Source organism: Equus asinus, chromosome 2 (genome assembly GCF_041296235.1).
Source record: "Equus asinus isolate D_3611 breed Donkey chromosome 2, EquAss-T2T_v2, whole genome shotgun sequence".
Classification (NCBI taxonomy): domain Eukaryota; kingdom Metazoa; phylum Chordata; class Mammalia; order Perissodactyla; family Equidae; genus Equus; species Equus asinus.
Window position 1 is genome coordinate 28,381,255 of NC_091791.1, and position 22,543 is coordinate 28,403,797.

Genomic DNA, 22,543 nt, shown 5'->3' on the forward strand with positions numbered 1-22,543 from the left:
CTTGCCCTCCTTGGGAACCAGAGTTCTGGCTCCAACATTGAGCAGATGTGCACTAGTTCCAGAGAATCCACTAACATGCTGCCATGTATAGATGTAGATTCTTAAGAAATCAGGGGCTGGGTCATCTCTGATCACTAGATGGATAGCTCAGCCTGGGGCATTTAGTGTTTTCCACAGTGATAAACCTCACAGGAACTGGAGCTGGAAGCTGGTGGCAAGTTGAAGTTATTAAAAATTGATTTGTATGGGACAGTCTTTTTAGTGTCTTTTTTTCCCCTCTTAATCACTGTTACCCAAGACTTTCTCAAAGACAGAGTTAAGGTAATTTCCTAGGTACTGGTCCTGTCTGGCTAGGGGACCCGTGCCTATCCTTATAGACTCTGCTCCTGACTCTCTTGGCCCTATTGGAAACCACTTCCTCTCAGAGAGTTGTAGCCTCCCTTCCTTCTAGGTGAAAGGAGGGAGAAGAGAGTTTGCTTATCTCCAGACTTGGTGTTGAGGAGGCCAGCCAGGCCATCTGGGCCATTTCTGGATTCCTGCCAGCCTTTCCTATGAAACGAACAAGGGCAGGTCTAGGGCATGCGGCAATAAGTAAAGAACTCCTTGCCCTTCATTTTAAAGGCCCATCTCTTGGCCCATTGACATATACCTATTCTAAGAACTCCAAACAGGAATCCCATCCTCTCCTAGAATTCAACCTCACAAGGAGCTGCCCGTTCTCTGTCCATGTCCCAGCATCTGTGCTAGGTCTGTGGAGGACCCTCTAGAGTCAGGGGAGAGCCAGGAATAGGGCATTGCTTCGTAAGACAGTCCTTCAGCTGCTTGTACCCCTTTCATGCTTGAACTCCCACCACAATTCCTGCTGGGTTAATTGAATGAAGTCCTTGGGAAATTAAATGCAATTGAAGAGATTAAATATGCAGGTCAGTTTAGCTGGAGCTTTCAATCTCAGAGGAGCTGCTGGGCAGGCAGGATGACCTGTGACCTGCCACCATGCCTCCAGACCCACCAGTCATTGCTCACGTCCATTCTCATGGTGAGTGGGTGGGCTCTTGGGCTAGGAGCCCGGGAATCATCCTGGGGAAGGTTAGACAAGTAGACTCAGTCATTCAGTAGCCATTCCTGGGAGTCAGAGGTGGCTCAGCTCTATGCTAGCCCCTGGCTTCAGGAAAGGAGCTAATCTAAGAGAAGAGGGCCTCATAACAAGGACATGTCTTCCCCACTCTGTATCCTCACCTGGATGCTCAGATCTTCTGGAAAACAAGGAATCTAGGGCAGGGCAGGTGACAGAAGAGAGAAGGGCTGGACAGTTGAAAGAAAAAAACAAGGAACAAAAGAGCAAGAAAGTCTTAAGAAACAGACCTTGTTCACTTTCTTTTCCTTTTCTTCCCCGTTGGCCAACAGGGATCCTTAGATCAAGGAAGAAGTCACCCTGAGAGTGAATGGGACCCAGAGACAGGCCCTGGAGTGGGTGAGGGTGGGGGGTCCTTCTGAGAGAAGAGAAAATGATAGCCCTCTGGCCTGAGATGAGCCTATGTTAGAGGCTGAGTTGACCTTTCTTCTGCATCCTCATTCCTCTTCAAGCAGGGTGGGCCCTGGCGGGGGCCACAGAGACAGATACATGAGAAGAGCACAACAGAGAAAATAGGGGCTGACCTGGAGACTTTCTGAACAGGGGACTCAGAGACATACCCGACCCGTGCTGACGGTGGGGGAAGGACTGCCTGAGAATTGGGGGCGGGGTTTCCTCACCGTAGGGCCTTCGGCTCCCTCTTCCACCCCTAAGACCCTTGGCTTCAGGTTTAGGGAGTAGTGTTTCTGGAGAGCCAGTCTCCCTTCCTGCACTTCCCAGCTCACCCTTTCACCGGGTGCCTCCCCCGAGCTGCAAAGAGGAGGGGGCGGGGGTAGGGGGAGCCAATCCCGGCAGCGCCAAAGGGGGGAGGCGCGGTGACAGCCTCGGGGAGGGGGCGGGAGGAGAAAGGCAGCTCGGCTCCGCTTTCAGCTCCGCTCTGCCTCCGGCTCTGCGCTCACCTACAGCCTAAACCTCCCGTTGCTGCCCCAGGACCCCCTGGTGGGCCCTAGACCCCGGCCTGGTCCCCAGACTCATCCCCAGTCCCGACTCTCCCGGCCCCCAGCCCTAGCAGCGCGCTACACCGCCAGGGGGCGCCGTGTGAGCGCCCTATCCCGGCCACCCGGCGCCCCCTCCCACAGCCCAGGCGGGACGGGAGGGGGGCGCCCGGGGCCATGCGGGGCCAGGGCCGTAAGGAGAGTTTGTCCGATTCTCGGGACCTGGACGGATCCTATGACCAGCTTACGGGTGAGTCGGTGGCTCAGGAGTCGCAGGAGGGAGGGCAGATTCCCCCCCCCCACCCTCGCCCCTCCCAGACCCTTAACCCTCTCTAACTCCGGCCCGGCCCTTACCCGCACTCTACCCCATTTCCAGGCACCCTCCCCGCTGTTCTGGGCGGAAGAGACTAGGGTTCAAAGCTTTAGGTCCCTCGGGGGTGGGGGGAGAGCAGGCCGGCAGGTGGGAGAGGCAGCAGGTGTGGGCGTGTGTGACACAAGGCTGGGAGAGTGTCTGAAGTGGGAGGTGTTACGTGCGTGAGCGCCTGTCATTCCTTGTGTGTGTATGTGTGTGCACCTCCCACAGCTGATTGCCAAGTGCCCTAGGCTTGGTGACAGCCAGGGTGAATGTGATTGCGTGTGTGGCTATGCAATTGTATGATCTTGTCAGATGTTTGAGTGAGGTTATGTAGGACCCTGATTGTACTAATGAAGTTGTTTTAACCATGTGTCTCTGTTCTATATGCAACTCTGTGCTTTAAGTGTGTGATTCTGTATGAAGTGGCATATGACTACCAGAATGTGTCAGGGCTTCTCTTTATGGTGATATGTCTCTTTGTAACACTTTATGACTGTGAACCTCCTGGGACAGGCATTTGTTAAAGTGGGTTGTGTCGTTTTGTGATTGTGAGACTATGTGGGTTATACTGGCATTTGATGCTGATTGTGTACTTTTGTGTGGTGATGTCTGCAGTGGGGCTCTGTGAGTGTTTATGACACGTTTTACCCTTGCTGCCTCTCTGGCTTCCTGGTGCAGAAGAGGGTCATTAGTGCACACTGCTGCTTCCCCATGTTTTCTGCAAATAGCCCAGGTGGACCTAAGGAGGAACTCTAGTCTCCAGCTGCCCGGACTGGCTCCCAGGAGCCGCAGTTGGCCCCTGTGGGGAGGCTTTGGTTAGTGCTGGGTCAGCCCCCCCAAAAAGTACTCAGAGATCATTCTTACAATTGAAGCTCCTTCAGCCCCCAACAGCCCTCTCAGAACTTCACCCAAACCCAGAGAAAAACACCCTCTTGCCTCCCTTCCAGACCCAGATATAGAAGCTCTAGGCCTGGGAGGTACCATAGGGCCTCCCCAAACCACTTAGCTGCCCAGGCATCGTCTCTCTCCCACAGTAGGGAGGTATGTGAGACCAGTACATCTGTGCCTGTGCATATTTCTGGGTTTGGTAGGCAGATCCATGTGTTTGTGTGGGTGACTGTGTCACCTTGTGTACATTTCCATGTACGTGTGTGTTTCTGTCTCTCATTGTGCAGCCTGCTCAAGAACCTCAACAGAGAATGGGAGGAGGGAGACTGTCTCCCCTGTGTCTGAAATGAGCTGGGGAGGTGAAGGGAACTTTTGATCCTCTTCTGTCTTGAGAGAAGTGAGGTTAAGAATTGGGGAGAGGGAGAGGACTAGGCTGTAATGCCTTGAGAAAGTGTCTCCCCCACTCATTGACCCTAGAGAGGTCATAGTCCCTATGCCGAGACCCGCAGAAGGGGGAGCCCTTCCACTCAGGCAGGCCCTAGATGTGTCTCAAAACTGGCTGGAATTCAAAGGTCCAGCTGTCTGGCTCTGCTTTGAACTCTGTTCTCACCAACTCAGGATTTTGAGAGTAGTAAGGGCCCCGGGGCCCTCATTAACACCACATTAGTTACTGTTTACTTCCTGCTTTAATTGATTCTTCCTTTAGTGGAATCATCCCCTCCCCACTTCTATTCAAATAGCCATTTGAATCAGATTGGATGAAGGTGGGGAAACGCTCGTGTTGAAAGGTGCAGGAATGAAGTGTGAGTACCAGCTATGTATAACTTTTGCTCTCTGGGGCTCACTTTTCTCATCTGTAAAATGGGGAATACCACTGCCTGCCTCCCACGGGAAATAGGTCAAATCTTGACGAGCGTCAAGAATCGCGTTCCATATCATCAGCATCCTCGCTGTAGATAGCTCCACACACGACTAGGAAAGTAGAAATAGGGCTACCGGGAGCTCTCCTTTCCAAGGAGGTCTTACCTTACAGCGGGAGACAAATGGGGTTGGGACGCCGACGTTCAAGGCGCTGGATGGTTTGAGACGCCTGAGCTGAAGCCTGAAGGGGAGTCGTTGTCCGCGGTGCTGAAGATCGCGCAGGGCGAAGGTGCAGCCGGGCCGTCCAAGTTCCCAGATTTCCTTTCCCGTGCAGGCGGGATTCCTTGGATCAGACATGAGGGTAGTCTTTGGCTCCCGTCATCAGCCTGATGGGCTGACAGAGAGGGGGCCCTAAAGTCATACCTCAGGACATCCTGGGGGCCCTCGACCGCTTTCCTTCTCTACTCCCACCCCAGGCTCGAAACAAAACTGGGGAGACTTCTGGGGGAAAAAAATCCCAGCCCCGCCCTGCCTCTAACCCTTTCAGTCTTCCGAGCCGAGCAGGTCCGCTTGTTAGTGCGGGAGGGTGGGGAAAGGCAGCGATCAGCAGCGGTCCTGTCCTAGCCTTAAGTGAAGAAAGGACTGGAGATGAGAGAGTTGGGACCTGGCTGGCCAAGGCCTGAGCTTGGTCCTGGGATCTGCGGAGTCCCGTCCCTCTGGCCATAGATATCGTTCCCCGGACAGGGGCGCCCCCGTGTGGTGTTAGAGGAGCCACGCTGCTGCTTCTGGCTTAGTGGAGCTGATTCCGAAAGGGAATGTCGCCAGATCAAGTGGTGAGATTTGCGTAGAGTTTGCAGTTGACTCTCGCCTCACCTATGTAAGATTTTTATCCAAAAATATGGAATCCCAGTCGGAGGAGTGGGACTATGTCTCCTGTAGGCTCTCCCAGCAGTTTGAAATCATTATTGGGTCCTGGAAAGGTTTACTTTGGGTATAATCCAGGAAAAAGGGGTCAGGGCCGGCTCTGAGGGGGGGTTTCTTCTTCCTCCTCTCCTGATGCATTTGACTGGCTGTCAGCGTATGATGGGAAAATCTGTGAACCCGCTGCACCAGGACAGAGGGACACAAAACAGTTATGAGAGAAGTGGATTCAGAGCCAGGAGACAGAGACCAGCAGGGACACATCCCTGCTGCCTCTTCTTTACCATCCCAATACACTGGCCAATTCTTCCTTCTCCCTCCTGCTCTCTCTCCCATTGGTCTAGGAAGTCTGAAAGTGTGGGAAGTTACCATGACAACTGTGTCCTCTTACCCTTTCGCATCACCGTATCAAACTGAGAGGAGGAGGGGTGCGGCAGGCAGAGAAGGGGGAGCTGAAGAGGGGCAGTAAAAGATAAGGTTTATTCCCCTTCCAGCTCCCTTTTCAAAATCCGTGGGTGCCCCATTCCCCGTCAGAAATCCAGAAAACATTTCCAGAGAAGGCTGTGAGTAGAGTCCGTCCCCCCCTTACCGCTGTCGCCGCCTCGCACCATCAGAGGAACTTTGGGGACGGGTGCTTCAGATGATGGGGACATGGTGAGTTCCCCTCATGTGGCCCGGAGAAGATAGGGAACGGAATGAGGCTCTCATGTCTTAAGATCCTGGTCTTGCCGGTCCGCCCCTCCGGCGCCGCCCACTCAGGGCCCAATAGGATGGGGGCGGAGACTGGACCGCCCAGGGCCTTGGGGGCGGAGCTTGGCTACTGCGCTCTGTGCCGAACCATGAACCGATGCCCCCGCAGATGCCGGAGCCCGTTGGGGCAGGCAGCGCGATCCCTCTATCAGCTGGTGACTGGGTCACTGTCGCCAGGTATGAGGAAGGGAGAAGGGGGCTGGACCCCGTAAAAAATGAGTGAAGTGGGATAGGTGGCTTACAGAGGTGGGGAGGGAAAGGGCCCCTCGCAGAGATGGAGGGAGCATGATCCCTCAAAGAAAAGAGTTTAAAAGGCAAGACCCCTGACAGAAGTGGAGCTAGAGATAGGGTCCCATACAGAGAAGGTGGAGGAGATAGGGGGTCTTCAAAGAAGAAAGGAGAGGAGGCATTACTGTCCTCACAAGGGTGGAGGAGGGGCCAGGGCTTTTCACTGAGGGCAGAGGAGGGGACCTCAAACAGATGGATGTAAGGGGCAAGTCCCCTCACAAGGATAAAAGGAGGCAGCTTGCCACAGAGCAGGGAAAAGGCACAGCCCTTTGCTGAATTGCTTAGTTTAATGGGATATTAAGATGACTGGGGTCAGTGTCCAGAAGGAAAAAATCCTGAGATAGGAATAGACCAACATGAACTCAGCTAGTGAGTTTGTGTATGATGGGATGGATAGACTCGTGTGGCATAAGGATTGTATGTCACCGTTTTTTCTATCTCTGGGAACCTGTATTAAGGAGGTTGTGCATCATTGGGGTTGTGATCACTGGGGCTGTGCATCCCTGGGGTTGCATATCCTTGAGAGTGAGACTGCATGTGCCTGGAATTCTATGCTTTAGAGTTGGGTTGGGGATTCCTGAGTTAGTTGTGTAGCTTTCACAAGGTTGTACCTTGGTGTGAGATTTGTGGGATTTATGACATGTGGATTGTGGGTATCATGTCATGGCACTGCTGAGATTTACACACACCTCCACTTGGGTTTCTTAAGACTGCCTTGGCAGGGCCCACAAAATCCAGTATCTCCTCCCCACTTGGCCTGGGGAGATGAAAACAACCTAGCCCGGTGGCATTCTGGGATCTGTAGTTCTCTGGTTCTCTCCATGGTATCCACTTGAGTCCCTAGAGTATAGGTAGGGCTCTCCTTGCCATGTGCTCCCCAGAAGTGGGGGAGATGGGGCTGAGCCAGAGCCATGCTTGGAAGTCTCTTAGGGAGTGTGCATCTCCCAAGCCCCCTGCTTGGGCCTGTCTCCAATGACAGATGGCTGGAGCCAGGCAGGGCCAGCTCTCAATCATAGCAGGCATGACTTCCAGGCCCCAAAATAGCCCCAAGGCCTAGGGAGGTCATTAATCACCTGATGCAGCTGGGGGCTGCTATGTCTTTTGGCCTGGCTGGGGATGTAGTGGGGCTGGGGGACTGAGAGAAGAGCTCTGCGATCTTCACTGGCTGGAGTCTTCACTGGGGGAGCAAGTGCAGACAGGAAAGTGGGACAGTTGCATAGGGTGGGTCCCCCACCCGTAAGGCAGTATTACTCCAGGAGGTAAACGACTAAATGATAGGAATATTTCTGTGGTTAGATTTGAGGGACTGGAGAGGGCCCACTTAATGCTTCAAGATTCTTTTCTGTGAGCCCTCACTCTGCCTGAAGTGCTTCCATTAAGACTTCACTCCTTTGGGTGAAGAGCTAAGTCTCTGAAGGTTGAGGGTGGAGGTGAGAGAGGGAAGAGGAGAGTCCAGGGACAGGGCAACTGGGTGCAAAGTTGTCAGTCTTCCATCTGTGAATCACCAGCAGAGAGCAGGGAGATGTGCTGTGCTGCCTCTGTTGATCCACATAGTCTGGCATGGCATTCAAAGCTTCATGGAATCCGACCCTTTTTGGTCTTATCACTCATAGCTCCCCCAACATGAACTAAGCTATAGTCACCCAGGATTCCTTGATACTCCCACACAGATTGGAGAGACAGCCTGAGGGAGCTGGCAGATCATTGGTTTCGGTTCAAGTCTTGATCCATCCTTTATCATCTGTGTTATCTTGGGAAAATCACTTCTTTGAGCCTCAATTCCTTCATCTGCAAAATGGATATACTACTTCTGACTCTGACCACATCACCTGTAAACACAGGAATAATAGACTCTCTCTCTTAGGTTTATTATGAGGACTAAGTGAAATAATATATGTAAAGTATTCAAGACACAAAATGTACTCAATAAATGTTGATCCCTTTGTTAAGGTGAGCTGTTGACGTTTTAGCCATCTTTTAAGAACCACCTCAAAAAATACCCTCTCCAAATTTTTCCTGGCCTCCCAGTTAGAAAGCTTTTGCTATAGCTCATTTCATAGCTTGCCTAGAACAGTTTCTACCACGTAGTAGGCACACAACAAATATTTTTTGAATGAATAGATGCTTTATAGTTCTCTCAAAGGGCTGTCTCTGCCTGTCCAGTGGGAGCTAGAACCCTTTTGGTTCACCTTTGTTCCGTAGGCATCAGCTCAGAGCCTGGGATTCAATTTGTGTACATCCAATTTTTTAACATCTTTGCTCTCTAGGAGCTTAGAATCTAGTTGAGAAAACAGGACCGATCCAGAAAGATCTGGGTTCAAATCTGCTTTATCTCCTCTTAGCTAGGTGACCTTAAGCAAGTCCCTTTACCTCTCTGGGCCTCGTTTACGTCATCAGTGAAATGGGCACAATACTGTTCACTCTGTTTACCTTATGGGGTTGACATGAGAAGCCATCAAGATAACAATGTGGAAATCCTTTGGGAATTGCTAAGAGCTTATAGAAATGTAAAGGGGGGAGTGTCCTGTGATTAATAATGGTAGCAAACACTTCAGCTGTTACTCTGTGCCAGGAGTCTTTCTAATAGCTTTCCGTGTATTAATTCATTTACTCCTCCCAACAACCATATGCAGTGGGAAACTGAGGCACAGAGAGATTAAGAACTTGCCCAGTTAATTGCAAGTAGCAAAGCTGGGATTTGAACCCAGGAAGTCTGGCACCCTGGCCCATGCTGTTACCTACTATGCTATGCTGCCTCCTTTTACTGTTCCCACTAATAACATTACAGAAATAGATGCTGAGTTTTGAGGGCCCAAGAATGAGTTCAGGAGAAATTCAGGAAGCTGGGAGCCCGCTGAGGGCTGGAGGCTTTGAAGGGAAGAGAATTTAAGTTGCCTCTAAAGGATAGGTAAGAAGTGTAGGATAGAAGGAGAGCAGAAGGGAAGGCATTCCAGGTAGAGGGAATAGCAGGAGCAAAGACACAGAGATAGCACCGAGTTTGGTGTGTTTAGGGACAGAGAGGAGGCCAAGCTAGCTGAAAAAAGGGGATCTGCTGATGAGGATAGAAGGAAGGGTATTAAATGCCGGGTGTGGAATTTGGACAGTGATAGATATTTGCTGGTTTCATCTGTAAATCTGTAACTTTTCTAAAGTGTGAGAAACCAAAAGCAGTCCCTGAGTTGACTTCTTCCTGGGGGAGGGTGGAGGGGCAAGCAGAGGACCATGCCTGCCTGAGGCACACCCTCATTCTGAGTCCTCCTTTCCACTCCTTCCTGGGATGCTGGAGGGTGGGAGGAGAGGAAAGGGGTAAGGTATGGTCTGAGATGGATGCCTGACCCCATGTGGTGGCCATGTAGAACTGCAGATGCGTGAACCTCAAATTGAAGCAGTAGGGACCAGCCACCACCCCGACCGTCAGCCCACAGAGACACATTTATCCCAGAGCTGGACAAAAGAAGAGGGGTCCTTCTGGGTCAGTCCCCCTAAACTGGGCCTCCTGGGTGGGCAAGCTGTCTAAGAAGGGAGCCAATGTAGCGTGGTGGTTTAGAGCAAAGGCTCAGAGTCAGACTGGGTTAAAATTGAAGCTCTGACACTTAACTGATCTGGAAGATTTGCTTACTCTCCTTTTGCCTCTTATACCACCTATAATGTGGAGATAATAGTACCTCCTTCATAGGTTTATTGTGAAAAGTCAATGTAAGCACATAGCACATAGTGAGCGCTCAGTCAATGTTAGTCAGCTGTGGCAGTAACTCAGACTCTTCTGGCTCATTGGCTCTGCAGGCCTCTCCTCACCCCACTACACACTCACGCACTAGGAGCAGGAGCAGGTAAGATGGAGGAGGGGCTCCAGGAATGCTCTAGGGGCAGGGGACACCATCAGCATGGGGTGGGGGTGGCTCCCTTGGAGAGTTCAGATTTCCCTCCTACCCTGGGCTTCTCTACCAGCTCAATAATGGTTCCCAAGGAGCAGGCAGGGCTTTGATAGCTCCTGGGTAAGGCCCCAGCCAGGAGGAATGGAAGAGTATAGTCCCTTCTCTCCCAAGGATCTTGAGTCTCTTGGTCCCTAAGGCAGCCTCAGTAAGTCCCCTCCCCAGAGGGTCGTGATAAGGCTAAGCAGCCTTTTTCCTGCCCAGGCTATTGGACCTAATCCTCCTCCCTTGGGCCTCAGTTTCCCTGTCTGTGGCCTGTGGGAAGAGAGTGCTTCCTGCCTCACAGTCTCCATGGCAACCGCAATCAATATTGGTGGTGTCCTCCTGACTGAGAGAGGTCATTGCCTTCTCTCCCCTTATATTCTCATACAGTTCCGTGCAGATACAATTACACAAGCACTGTAGACCCATACTCCTAATTATAGGACACATTCATACTACCAATCTTCAGACCCACATCCCACAACCTTACTAAAACACAGACACCTCACATCCCATACACACTCAGAAATACTCTAATATACTCACACACATACCGTAGAAACCCAGGTCACATTTGCATATATACAAGGCACACACTTAATAGACAGGTGCACAATCATGTAAACACACACACACACACTTAAGAGGAGATACACATACTCTTCATTCAGACCAACACAGGAATATACAGACAAGAAAATACCCAGACACCCATAACATATTCTGGCCCAAATATCTATTACGTGTACATGTGCAGCTCATTGTTTCTCACACACATACATGCTGCCCTTCCCTGCTTTTCCCTAAGCATAGCTCCTCCCTCTGCCCCCTCCCTTTGGCACAGAGCAGCCACAGAGTATCTGGGGGAACTGTCCTCAGGGACAAGCAGGTCACTGCTTCCCTCCTCTGGCCTGGCCTTGCCATATCCTTCATGCCAGAGTCTCCTGAGGAGATGCCAGTCCATAGGCTGAGGTGGCCCTCTTAAGAGGAAGAGGCTGTGGCTGGGAAGCTGTGGTTGGGAGGCGTGTGGGGCATAGGCGGGGTGAGGCGGGGGAGAGGGAGGAGATCCAGGGAGGGAGATGGGGAGGGACGCTGCAGGCAGTCCTACTCAGGCTGGGGAGCCTGAGGGGGAGATGTTGTAAGGAGGGCGGGCCAGCGTGTCTGAGCCTCAGCAGGTGGAGCCATGCCCCAGGCCCACCATGAACCTGGAAGGGCTGGAGATGGTTGCTGTGCTCGTGGTCCTCGCTCTGTTTGTCAAGGTCCTGGAGCAGTTTGGCCTCTTTGAGCCTGTCTCCTTGGAAGGTAACTCAGCTGTCTAGGCATGTCTGGGCTGCTGGCGGAGGGACAGCTGGCTGTAGCCTTGGGGAGGGGGTTACTCTGATTTCATGACTGGGGGCGGGAGTGAGTAGGTTAGTGATTGGATAGGGCATCTGGGGGAGATGAGGAGGGCTGCCTGGGGAATAGGACATCTGGGAGAGGTAAAGAGGGGGACTCAAGGAGTGGATCTGGGGGAGGTAAGGAGGGAGTCTGGGAGACTGGGTGTCTGAGGGAGGTGAAGAGAGAGGGACAGGGTGTTTGGGGAGGTAATGAGGGGTACAGCATATGAAGACTGGGGTATGGAGATGAGGGAATCTGGGACACATGAGGAGAGCTCTAGAGACAGGCAGAGGTATCTGGAGTAGAGAAAGGAGGTTCCAGGGATCCTGAGATAACACCAGCCTTCTGGGGATTCACTTTTGGGGCCAAACAGCACCTCTGAAGATACGTATGACTCTCCACGCCTCTATCCTTGCAGGTGTAGGTTACAGAGTGTGTGTGTGGACTCAGTGTGTGAGAGATATGGGGGGTGTGACTGTGTGTTCATGTGTGTAAAAAGGACAATTTGTGTGACTATGTGAGACTGTGTATGTGACAGGGTGTATGGCTTTCTGAGATGGTGGATATGACTGTGCCTGAGGGGTACAGGGTGTGTGGCTAAGCCTCTTTGGTTATTGGATTGCATTTGTGGCTATTCCCAGAGCTCCCTGAGGATATACCAGCTCCATACCCAAGGCTTGGAATGGGAGTGGGTTCTGGAGGGACACTAGTGGGAACACTGTGAATGAGACATTTATAGATCAGCTCTGGCATGAGGGTGAGGGTGGATCAGATCACGGATCCTGCTTCCCAAGCCCCCTTGCCTCTCCTAGTTCCTCTCAGGATCCAAAGGCAGAATGGTCTCCAAGGCCTAGATATTGGGAATGGGGAAATCAATTCTCCACCCCACCCCAAAGTCAAGTGGGGAGAGTGATATTGGAGGTAGAGAGAGAAGCCCGTTCTGCCTCCCCAGAGAGTTTCGACCTCTCTCCTCTCCACACAAAGAACTGTGCAGCTTCATAGCATGGTGACTATACCCAGTTTCACCAGAAACAGGAAAATGCTGGGTAGACACCTGGGAGAACTGAAAAGATGTGAATGAAGTTGGGGACAAGAGGAAGTCCATGAATTGCCTACTCTAGGGTTTAGTAAGAGCAGAAAACTCCCAGCTCACCCTCCATCCTTTGCTGTACTTATTGAGGTGGGGTGAGGAGCAGGGTTGGTCCTAGATTAACTGGGGTTCATCCAGTCTTGAAAAGATGAAGTCAGTTGGGCTCTAACTTGCCATCCCCTTTAGACTGGTGGGGAGAGGGGTCATCCAGAAAACCCAGGCGTCCTATAGGCTAAAGGCAGCCACTTTCACTTCCCACCTTCCAAGGAGCCTAGCAGAGACTGAGTCCTGGGAGCAGGCAGGGGACCAGATAAGGGGGGATATATAAGGAGGGGGAGGATGAGAGAGGTGAGGGAGCCGTCCTCTAGTCCGGCTACTACACCACTGGAGGCCCCAAGCTCAATCCGGCTTCGGGAAACCAAAGTCCAGGCTAATGGAGCCCTAGGCCGGGGGCCAGGCCACCATCGATCCCCTACCCTATCCACCGCCTCCCTCCCACCCCTCCCTAGCTCCTGTGGGGGAGGGGAGAGAGAGACCTATTGGAGGGGGAGAAGGCATTCACTGCAAGCAGTTACCTCCTGGGAGCACAGCCTTGTCCTAAGGGTGGAGCCTGGCTTGGGAGGGTGGCGCCTGCGTGGGAGCTGGGGTGCCGGAGTAACCTACAACCAAAGGAAGTTGAGCCCCTCCAGGAATGGACTGAGGCCAACTTCAGTGTGCCAGATCCAGTGGACTTTGGCCCTGGAGTCTGGAGGTGTGTGCATCTGGGAGACAGACAGACACACCAAGGCAGAGGGTCTCCCTGGGATGCAATTAAAGCTGTGGGACATGTGTGTAAATAAGGGGACATGAGGTAAACTGTCATCAGTGGGCTCTGGCTAGTCTCACGTTACACCAAAATACTCATCTTCGAGGTCTGTTGTTGCCTCAAAGTTTGCTATCATTTCACCTTCAAAGACTAAGCCATACTGAAAGGGACTGGGAAGGGATATACTTTTAGGATGGGTAAGTTAGCTGATAAGGAACCTGGTTCCACTGGCAGGAAGATTCTAGGTGCCTTGGAATGAAGGGCTATAGGAGAGAAAGGTGAGTGTACCCAGGACGAATGAGGGTTCGGTGGGTGAGCTGCAGTCTTAGGTATCTGGGAGCCCTTGGCACCTAGGTCACAATATGATATGGGTGTGTGTCATGGTGACCTTGATATGTGTCATAATGTCATAAGGTCACAGAGTGTCATAGTGTCCTTAACACACTGTGCCATGATGTTCTAGGGTCATTGTGTGTTCTTGTGTGGTTTGATCATGCTGTATGAAAGATGGCCTGTATGGGTCCTCATATGTGTGTGTCATGTTTTTCCTAGGTCACACTTGTATATGTTTGTATTAAGGAGTACTAGGTCAAAGTGTGTGTGTGTGTGTGTCTGTGTGCATGTGTTGGAGCCTGCTTAATTAGGGCATTGGGTGTGAGTGAGTTATTGGGTATCAAGCTGTCACTGTATGGCATCCATTATTCTGTAATTTATCATTCTATGTGCACTATACACACCTGTCACTGTATGTGTGTGTGTGTGAGAGAGAGGTGTTCCTACCCAGGCAATCCTTGGGTTGGATATCACCCTCAGTGGTCAAGCCATAGCGCTGGAGCCAAGGGCACTGGTCAGCAGACACTAAGGCCAATGCCCCTCACCCCCCCGGCCGCCTGACTGTCCTCAGGCTGTGTCCCATTATACAAGGTGCTTGAACCACCTCGGTGGACTTTCCAAACCTGTGAAACCCACTGGGGCTCCTCTAACCCTGCCACAGCTACTCTCACCAGTCCTCCCCCAACACCCACCCCCAGTCGGGGTCGAATTGTGATAGTAGGGGGAGGAGGGGACAGGGAATAGAGGAACTGTGGGGGTTAATGTGCCCTCCTGGGGTCTTCTTTCTCCCCAGGCCACCCACCAGGGCCCACTAAAAAAGCGCTGAAGCAGCGGTTCCTCAAGCTGCTGCCATGCTGCGGGCCCCAAGCTCTGCCCTCAGTCAGTGAAAGCAAGTGCCTCTCCTGTGCTTCTGGGGGCGGGGCCATATGTGTGGGGATGTGATCAGCGTGTGTGTGTGTGTGTGTGTGTGTGTGACCAATATGGCAGGGGTGGGGTGGGCGCTCGCTGACCCTAGTGTGAGGAAGTGGAATGCATGGGTCAGTTTTGGGGGCGGAGCTCGAGTGTCTATGGGCGCCATTCGTTGGCGAAATGGGCGGGATCCAGGTGTTTGGGCGTGGCCAGCGTGGCAGGGCCGTGGCCCGAGCCTTGCTGGTGTGGCAAACGTGACGGGGGCGGGGCCAGGCGACTGGGAAGGTCTGTAAGTGGCTGAGATGGGTTAGTGTCTGTGCCTCTGGCCACGCGCCCTGCCCCTGGGCATGTTTTGGGCCTCGAGATGTATGTCAACTGTGCCATGACTGGCGTGGAGAGGATGGAGACCGCCATCTAGGTGCCGGTATACTTGGGTTTTTTAGTCACAGCCGGGTCCCCAGACTTCGTTTTGTCTCTAGGCTTCAGTTGGGTGGGCCTTGGCCACCTCATAGGATCATATTGCATTTTGCAAGCTATAAGGGCCCGTTTTGTAGTTATTTTTGAGAGTATCATCATGGTTGATTTCGCTGGGTCCCACATGGGGGTAGATTCCGGAAAAGGACAGGTGTGAGTCCCGCAAGCATGCGTGTGTGGGGTCCCTTTCATGTGTTTGTGCTCGTTCGTTACGTGTGCCTTTGCGCACGGGGCTGGGGTGTGTGCATTGTAACACGCAGGTCTGTGAGATTTGCTGTGAGTGTGAGGGGCGAGGTGTGTGTCTGCAGTTGGCCGGGTCTTCCGCTTTCTCGGTGACAGTTCCCTCCCTTCAGCATTAGCCGCCCCAGCCTCCCTCCGCCCCCACAGACCCCGCCCGCTGGACCCAGGTGACTTATTCTCCTGGTGGGGGCGGGGGCGGAGAGCTTCGGGATTTCGGGGTGGGGGCACTTGCCTGGGGAATGGATGTTGGGGCCTGGGGCGGGATTGAGATGGGGTCAGGGATGGGACCTTCACTAAGGCTTACGAGGGGTGGGGGCAGGGGTGGGATCTGGATGGGGCTTGCCTGGAGCTGGGTGGGGCATGGCTGGCATGGCTGGGATAGGCGGGACGGGCGGGACTTGGCTGGAGGGAAGGATCTGGGCGGGGCAAGGCCAACGCTGGGTGGATCTGAGTTGGTCTGGGAAGGCCTGGTCTGGGAATGCCGGGAGCTCCGACCCTCAGACGCCTCCTCTCAAACCCATTTTTCCTACTCCTCCCTTTCTGGGACGAATATGGGGCTGGAAGCCTTCCCCTCCAACCAGGGATCAAGGCCCAGGGGCCAGCGCCGAGTTGGACCCCTGGCTCTGGGGCCAGGCCTGGCCTTGGACGGGGCCCGCTGATAAACCTCAAAGCTGACCAGCGTTTTCTCTCCTAGCCTTGACGTCCTCGGCTTGGGGTCCAGGGAACTGTCAGGCTGGTCTCCAGCGTTGGAGATGGGGGGATGGATGGGTCGGTGATTTTGAACAGGGGTCGTGGGGGCCGGGCCTGAGGCGCGGCTGTCCCCCCCCCCCCCCCCCACCGACCCCCATAGACAGTGTGGAGGATGAGTTTGAACTGTCCACCGTGTGTCACCGGCCTGAGGGCCTGGAGCAGCTGCAAGAGCAAACCAAGTTCACGCGCAAGGAGTTGCAGGTCCTGTACCGGGGCTTCAAGAACGTGAGTGCAAAGCGAGACCAAACAGGGCTAGGGGTGGGGCAGGAGGGGCGGGGCCTACCCAGGACTTCTCTGATAGGATGGCCTGGGTGCTTTGGGGACTGAGAGGAAAGAGGATGGGGAGGGAGAACCCCTTGCCCTCTAACGGGAGGTTCTGGTCGGTTTGAAAGGGGACGGAGCCTGTAGACTGGCCGGTTAGTTCTGTGTTTTTTGTTTGTGCACTGGGGAGAAGTCTTGCTTCCCATTAGAAGACCTCCATGGTGAGCCCGCTGAAGACATGAAAATTTTCCCTCTGGGAATCTCTGGGCATGGGGGGAGGGGGGTGATGAATGGAAGGAGATTTTGTCTCTGCCCTCAGTCTGCCCCCACCTTCCCCAGGAGTGTCCCAGCGGAATCGTCAATGAGGAGAACTTCAAGCAGATTTACTCCCAATTCTTTCCTCAAGGAGGTGAGAGGACAAGGCCGGAGAGGAAGCAGCTGTCCATCTCTAGGCTGAGTGGGAAGAGGGTTCTGGAGGGACTGGAAATGCCAAGTGATAAGAAGGGTTTGGGGACCCCCATAGAGGTAGGAAGCCCTCCCGGGTCTGGAAGCCAAGCTTACTTAGCCACACTTATTCCACAGACTCCAGCACATATGCCACTTTTCTCTTCAATGCCTTTGACACCAACCATGATGGCTCGGTCAGTTTTGAGGTGAGCTGGAGGAGACGGGCCAGAGAGGCCTGTTTCCTGGGGCTTCAGGGTCAGGATCTACAGGCCAAACCCACAGAGGAGGTTGGGTGAAGGGTATCTGAAGACATGGTTACCCACCCCACCCCTGCCTCCTTCCCAGGACTTTGTGGCTGGTTTGTCAGTGATTCTTCGGGGAACCATAGACGACAGGCTGAACTGGGCCTTCAACCTGTATGACCTCAATAAGGATGGCTGCATCACCAAGGAGGTGCTGGGCAACTGAAGAGCTGGAGGGGCTGTATGTGTGGGGAGGTGCAAAGGGCCCATAGTAGGGAAACGTGACCCACATATGCATCACCAGCAAGGGGTGAGCCTGCCCTAGGCCCTAGGCCTCCTGGTTTGGAGGCTAGAGGCTCTGAGGAGGGATTCTCTTCTCTCTTGGCCTAACAGGAAATGCTTGATATCATGAAATCCATCTATGACATGATGGGCAAGTATACGTATCCTGCACTCCGAGAGGAGGCTCCAAGGGAACATGTGGAGAGCTTCTTCCAGGTGCCTGGGACTGGGTAGGCTGGAGGGTGCTGGAGTGAAGGGAAGGAGGTGAAGTCTCAGAAGGGAACTTACCCTAGTTCTGCCTGCCTCTCTCCTGCCATCCCTCCTGTTCTCCCTATCTGACTACATTTTGCAGAAGATGGACAGGAACAAGGATGGCGTGGTGACCATTGAGGAATTCATTGAGTCTTGTCAAAAGGTACAGGTCCTCGCCCTTCATATTTCCCTGGTCTGGACTCAGGGCCTGATTCAGTGATGTAGGGGAATGCTCCTCTGGGCAAAGTACTATCTCCCTAACTCACCTCCACTCCAGAATTCTGTTCCTTCACAACTCGGGGAGGCTCTGGGTGTCTCCTTCCTCACTGTCTCTCTCTGTCTCTGAATGTCCCATTTCTGACTCAGTGTCCCTCTCCCTGTCTCTGACAAGCTCTTTTTCTTTCTCTTTCTCTCCAATCTGCCTCTCTCACACCATGGCTACAGGACGAGAACATCATGAGGTCCATGAAGCTCTTTGACAATGTCATCTAGCTCCCCAGGAGAGGGGATCAGTGATCCTATAGTCCTAGTGCAGATGGACTGCACCCTTTTCTTCCCAGGTCTGTCCTCATCCTAGCCCTGCCCTGGGGGCTGTAGGAATCCAAGAGCCTGGGGATTCAGTGGTCCAGATCTGTGGAGCTGAAGGGGTCAGGGAATGGGGAGAGCATATCTGTGGGGTGTTCCCAGCTCCCAACAGCTCTTACTCCCTTCCTGCCTGACACTCAGTGTTGAGGGTGCCCCTGCTATAGAAGTTGAGTGGTTCTCCACCTTCCACCCCAACTCTAGAAACCACAACACTAGACAAAATGTCTCCTGCTATGGTGCTTCCCCATCCCTGATCTCATAAACATTTCCCCTAAGACTCCCTTCTCAGAGAGGCTGCTCTGTCCTTGGCACTGACTGGCCTTTCAGACCAGGGCCTTTGAGAGCCCTGTAGGAGGGGGACAAGAATGTAGAGGGAGAAATCCTGGGCCTGAGCCAGTGGTCCTAGGAGGTGGCTGGGGTAGAGAGCAGAAAGTCCTGGAGATTGTCAGTGAGAGCTCAGGCATGCCAGGCTGTGGAACTCTGAGCTCCATAGGTCTGCTGTCCCAAGCCATGAGGATATGAGTTTCCAGGTTCTTCAGAAAACCTTGTCTTCTTGGAAACACCACAGAAATTTTCCATACCATTTTCAGTATCCCAGGAGAGCCTGGGATCCTAATGTCTCACTCATCCCTGGAAATCCTTCCTCTCCTTCCTTCCTGTTTGTATGGTGGTGGTGGCAGCAGGGGAAATATGGGTGGGAGATGTCCTGGCTGATACCTGCCAAAGTCTCAGCCTACCCTCTCTGATGGCTACAATTTAAGTTTTCATTTGCCATTTCCTCTGGAGGCATAGAGTAAGTCAGGGACTATCCAGTGGATACCCTAGAAGGAGGGAGGCAGGCATAGCATCTGAACCCAGTGTGGGGGCATTCATTAGAATCTTTGATTTACCCAGGCTCTATTCCAAGCCCCCACATAACCTCCTCAGTTCCCACTTAGAGTCTCCTTTTGCTCTATTGAATCAACCCAGAGATGCCCCTGAGCACACCTAGAAGGCAGGGACCATAGGACCCAGGTCCAACCTCATTGTCAGCACCCCTACCATGCTGCCACCCCTTAATACACTTGCTTGTCCCATTTAGCTGACCCTCCCAGTCAGCCAGGATCTGAGGGGAAGGGCCCCCAGAGAACCCCTTTTCTCATCAGAACACTGTTGACTGCTTTGCATTTTTGGCTCCTCTGTATATTTTGTAAAATAAGAAATACACCAGATCCAATAAAACACAATGGCTATGCACAGGCTGTTGTCTCTGCCTTTTTGTCCCTCTCACCCCGTAACTCGTGCTCCTACAGCCTTTTAGATACCAAAGAAAGTGGCTCTCTTTTCCATAGCATGGTCAACCCTTGGCAGGGGACCGAGATAGAGGTTCTGGAAGGGTTGGAAACCTACCTGACCTCAGAGAGGCCCCCATGTGCATCTCCCTTTCATATCCTTAGAGGAGACAATGAAGAGACAGGATATTGATGTCCGAAAGACTATGCCAAGCCAGCTGTCTTTTGGCTGGACATTCTTACAAGTTGAATCAAGATTTTCTAATTTACAGACATCTTAGTTAATCTCAAAGTACTTTCTTTTTGAGGAGGGAATTCCCTTTAGTTTCCTTTGTGTGAATATCCCAATCTTGCCTCTAGTATGGACATACATTTGTGTCTATACTCCAGCCAAGAATGATAGGGGATCAGAGGGAGTAGGCCCAGGGCAGGTTACCGTGGAGCAGGTGACACAAAAGGTAATAGCGACTTCCTGTGTGCAGTGGGAACCTTTCTTTGTTATGCTCCTGGAGAGGGGCTGCCAAAGGTAGTTTCCTTTCTCGAGGGCACCATTATGTGGATTATGTGGTGACTAAGCTTCACCATCCACAGAAGGAGGATCATGCCTTCTCTTCCATCACTGTACACATTGAGAAGGTTAAGGAAGGGGTATGGTGTCCAAGAAACAAAAACTTACTTCCAAAGTCCATCATTTTGTCATCTGTGTTCCCTGCTCACATCATCACACAACTATCTGCTCCTTAGGTCCTTGAGTTTCTTTGGGTCAAAAGCCCTCTGAAGGATCTGATGGAAGTTGTGGGCCCACTGTCCAGAAGAAAAAAATGCATACTTTTCCATATATTTTTGTATCCCTGAAGCCCATCCATTTACCCTAAGTTAAGAACCTGTGATCTAGTCTACCTCTCAGCCTTCCGTTGTACAGAACAGCAAACAGGCCCAAAGAGGGGAGAGGGCCTGCTCAAGGTCACTCAGCAAGTTTATAGGAGGATCAAGACTAGACCCAGTTCCCCAGGTCTCTGTCCAGGGTGGCGCTGGGGCACAGTAAAGATTTGTGCGTGTAAGATGGAGATGCTGTGCATATCATGCATAATCTAAACAAGGTGATACTGTGACAGGCTCTCATGATGCTCTATACTTTTTTGTGTGTGGCATTTCTCAGTTTGTCACCATGTATTTATTTGAGTGATTATTTGTCTTCTCCAATACACTATAAGCTCCTGAGGGCTTCTTGAGTGCCTTGACTAGATTTTTTTCCTTCACCACCCTATCCTTGGGGCCTGGCACATAATAGGCATTCAATAATTGTATGAATAATTGTGTGATTGGATGAACGAGCATGGTGAGTGTGTGTATATAACTGGGTTAGGTATGGAGACAGTCTCTGTATCTTAGGGTAGACCTAAGTTTAAGGGAAGTTGAAGTCTGAAGCTGAGAATTTCTAGTAAGGTGAGAAGTGCCCCAAAGCAAGGGCACACAAATGGGATCCAGAAAAAAACAGCAGGTTGGCATTATAATCATTTTTTCTGGCCATAGGTTGGATTCTGAATGTTGTTAGCTGCTCCATCCCAAAACGCTCTCCTTTCCTGCCCTCTGGTGTTTTATACTCTCCTGGTTTTCCTCTTACCTTTCTGGCCACCCCTTCTCAACCCTCCCTTGCAGACTCATCCTCAACTGGAATTCCAAATGTTGAACCCCACAGCTCAGACCTGAGTCTCTTCTCCAATCATATCCAATCCCATGGGTTTAAATACCATGTAGATGCAGAGGACTCCTAAGTTTATATCCCCAGAATTTTCCTGTGAGCTCCAAGACCCATATATCCAATTGCCTATTTGATATATTCATGTGGACTTGTAATGGTCAAACTTTAACATGTTCAAAATGGAGCTTTGATTCATGCCTTCCAAGTCTTCTTCATCTCAATAAATGACACCATCTACCTAGTTGCTCAGGTCAAATTTAGAAGTCTTCATTTGTTCCTCTCTGTCTACCCTCGTTTAATCAATCATCAGTTCTACCACCAAAGGTGCACAACTTCTCTCTGCCTCCTCTGATGTCCCATAGTCCAAGCCACTGTCATCCTCAGCTAGATTACTGCTTATTCTTCCATTGGAAGTAGCCTCTCTTTGCTGTAGTTACTTTTCCACATTACTCAATTTCCTCCCTTTGTAGCACTTATTACAAACTGAGTTCCTGTATATGTACTGAATTTGTTATTGTCTGTTTCCTCAACCAGAATGTAAACTCTATGAGGGCAGGGCCCTATCTTTGCTAGGAGTTGCCACAGTATGAGGTGTTAGGCAAAGAAGAAAGTGTCATGAGACTAAGGGCTGGAGTCAGTTGGTCACATACCCTAAGGGACCACAATACCCAGTGAAGCTGTTTATGGCCCCCCAACTGTCATCACAGGAGGTTCCCTAAGAAAATGCTTATCCATAATCCTCATCTCAACACTCCAGGGTTAAAAAGAAGAGGGACTCTAAGAATCCCTGGAGCTACAGCTGGAGGAGTTGGGGTACTGCTCGAGGAGTTGAATACGAAGATGGAAAATCTTAATCAGAATGGGATTGAGATGCTCATTTCACATTTATACCTCACAAGTTCAGAGAGATCTTTCAACCAACATACATGTAAAGTGCATTATGACTGGATTACAGGAAGCTCTGAGAACATGTAGCAATGGGACCCAAGCTCATCTAAGGCTCAGGGAAGGCTTCCCCAAGGAAATGATGTTTATGCTGAGCCAGAGGGATCTCACTTCTCCCTTATACACACTTCACACTCCCCCTTCCCAACAAGCCAGGCTTTTTCACCCCTCCCTACATTTGTGTTCTGGTCCAGTTGCTTGGCTAGCTGTCCTCTCTTCCCCGCTACTCAGTCTTGCTAACTCCTACTCATCCTTTATGATCCAGCTCAAAAGTGAAGCCACGACTCTCCCCAAAGGAGGATTAAGTAAGCCTCTTCCCGGAGCTCCTGCAACACTTAGGTATACCATGTAGGGACTGTGTGTGTACTCGCTTGTCTCCACCACCATACTGTGAGCTCATAGTGACCCAAGAGCCCAATACAAGGTAAGCTCAATAGGTGTCTGCTGAATGAAGAAATGAACGAATGACTTAATTTTTAAAAGGGGTTAGCGCCAAGCTGGGGGTAGGGGAAAATGATTCAAGGCAGAGGGGTG

At 51.8% G+C, this 22,543-nt stretch overlaps 1 protein-coding gene across 10 annotated transcripts; it reads left to right on the plus strand.

Moving 5' to 3' along the window:
- The first annotated feature begins 1,925 nt into the window (after positions 1–1,925).
- Positions 1,926–19,332, plus strand: KCNIP2 (potassium voltage-gated channel interacting protein 2). 10 transcript variants are annotated; one of them, XM_070484756.1, is made up of 10 exons: positions 1,926–2,317; positions 14,443–14,528; positions 15,386–15,439; positions 16,123–16,247; positions 16,623–16,692; positions 16,866–16,936; positions 17,076–17,183; positions 17,366–17,470; positions 17,607–17,669; positions 17,951–19,330. In XM_070484756.1, exons 2-10 carry the CDS (start codon positions 14,501–14,503, stop codon positions 17,996–17,998), a joined length of 672 nt encoding a protein of 223 aa, XP_070340857.1. In that variant the 5' UTR covers positions 1,926–2,317; positions 14,443–14,500; the 3' UTR covers positions 17,999–19,330. The 10 variants fall into 10 exon arrangements, with proteins under 10 accessions (XP_070340857.1, XP_014693143.1, XP_014693140.1 ...); XM_014837654.3 differs by having other exon boundaries at positions 1,945–2,317; positions 14,443–14,538; XM_014837658.3 differs by having other exon boundaries at positions 1,959–2,317; positions 14,443–14,538; positions 15,341–15,439; positions 17,951–19,332.
- Positions 19,333–22,543: the final 3,211 nt, after the last annotated feature.

Bases quoted from the DNA above. Each gene is read 5' to 3' on its own strand.
- KCNIP2 (XM_070484720.1), top strand. From the start codon at position 2,245: ATGCGGGGCCAGGGCCGTAAGGAGAGTTTGTCCGATTCTCGGGACCTG. The intron at 2,318-14,442 runs GTGAGTCGGTGG...CTTTCTCCCCAG, and splicing joins ATCCTATGACCAGCTTACGG to GCCACCCACCAGGGCCCACT. The intron at 16,248-16,622 runs GTGAGTGCAAAG...CACCTTCCCCAG, and splicing joins TGTACCGGGGCTTCAAGAAC to GAGTGTCCCAGCGGAATCGT.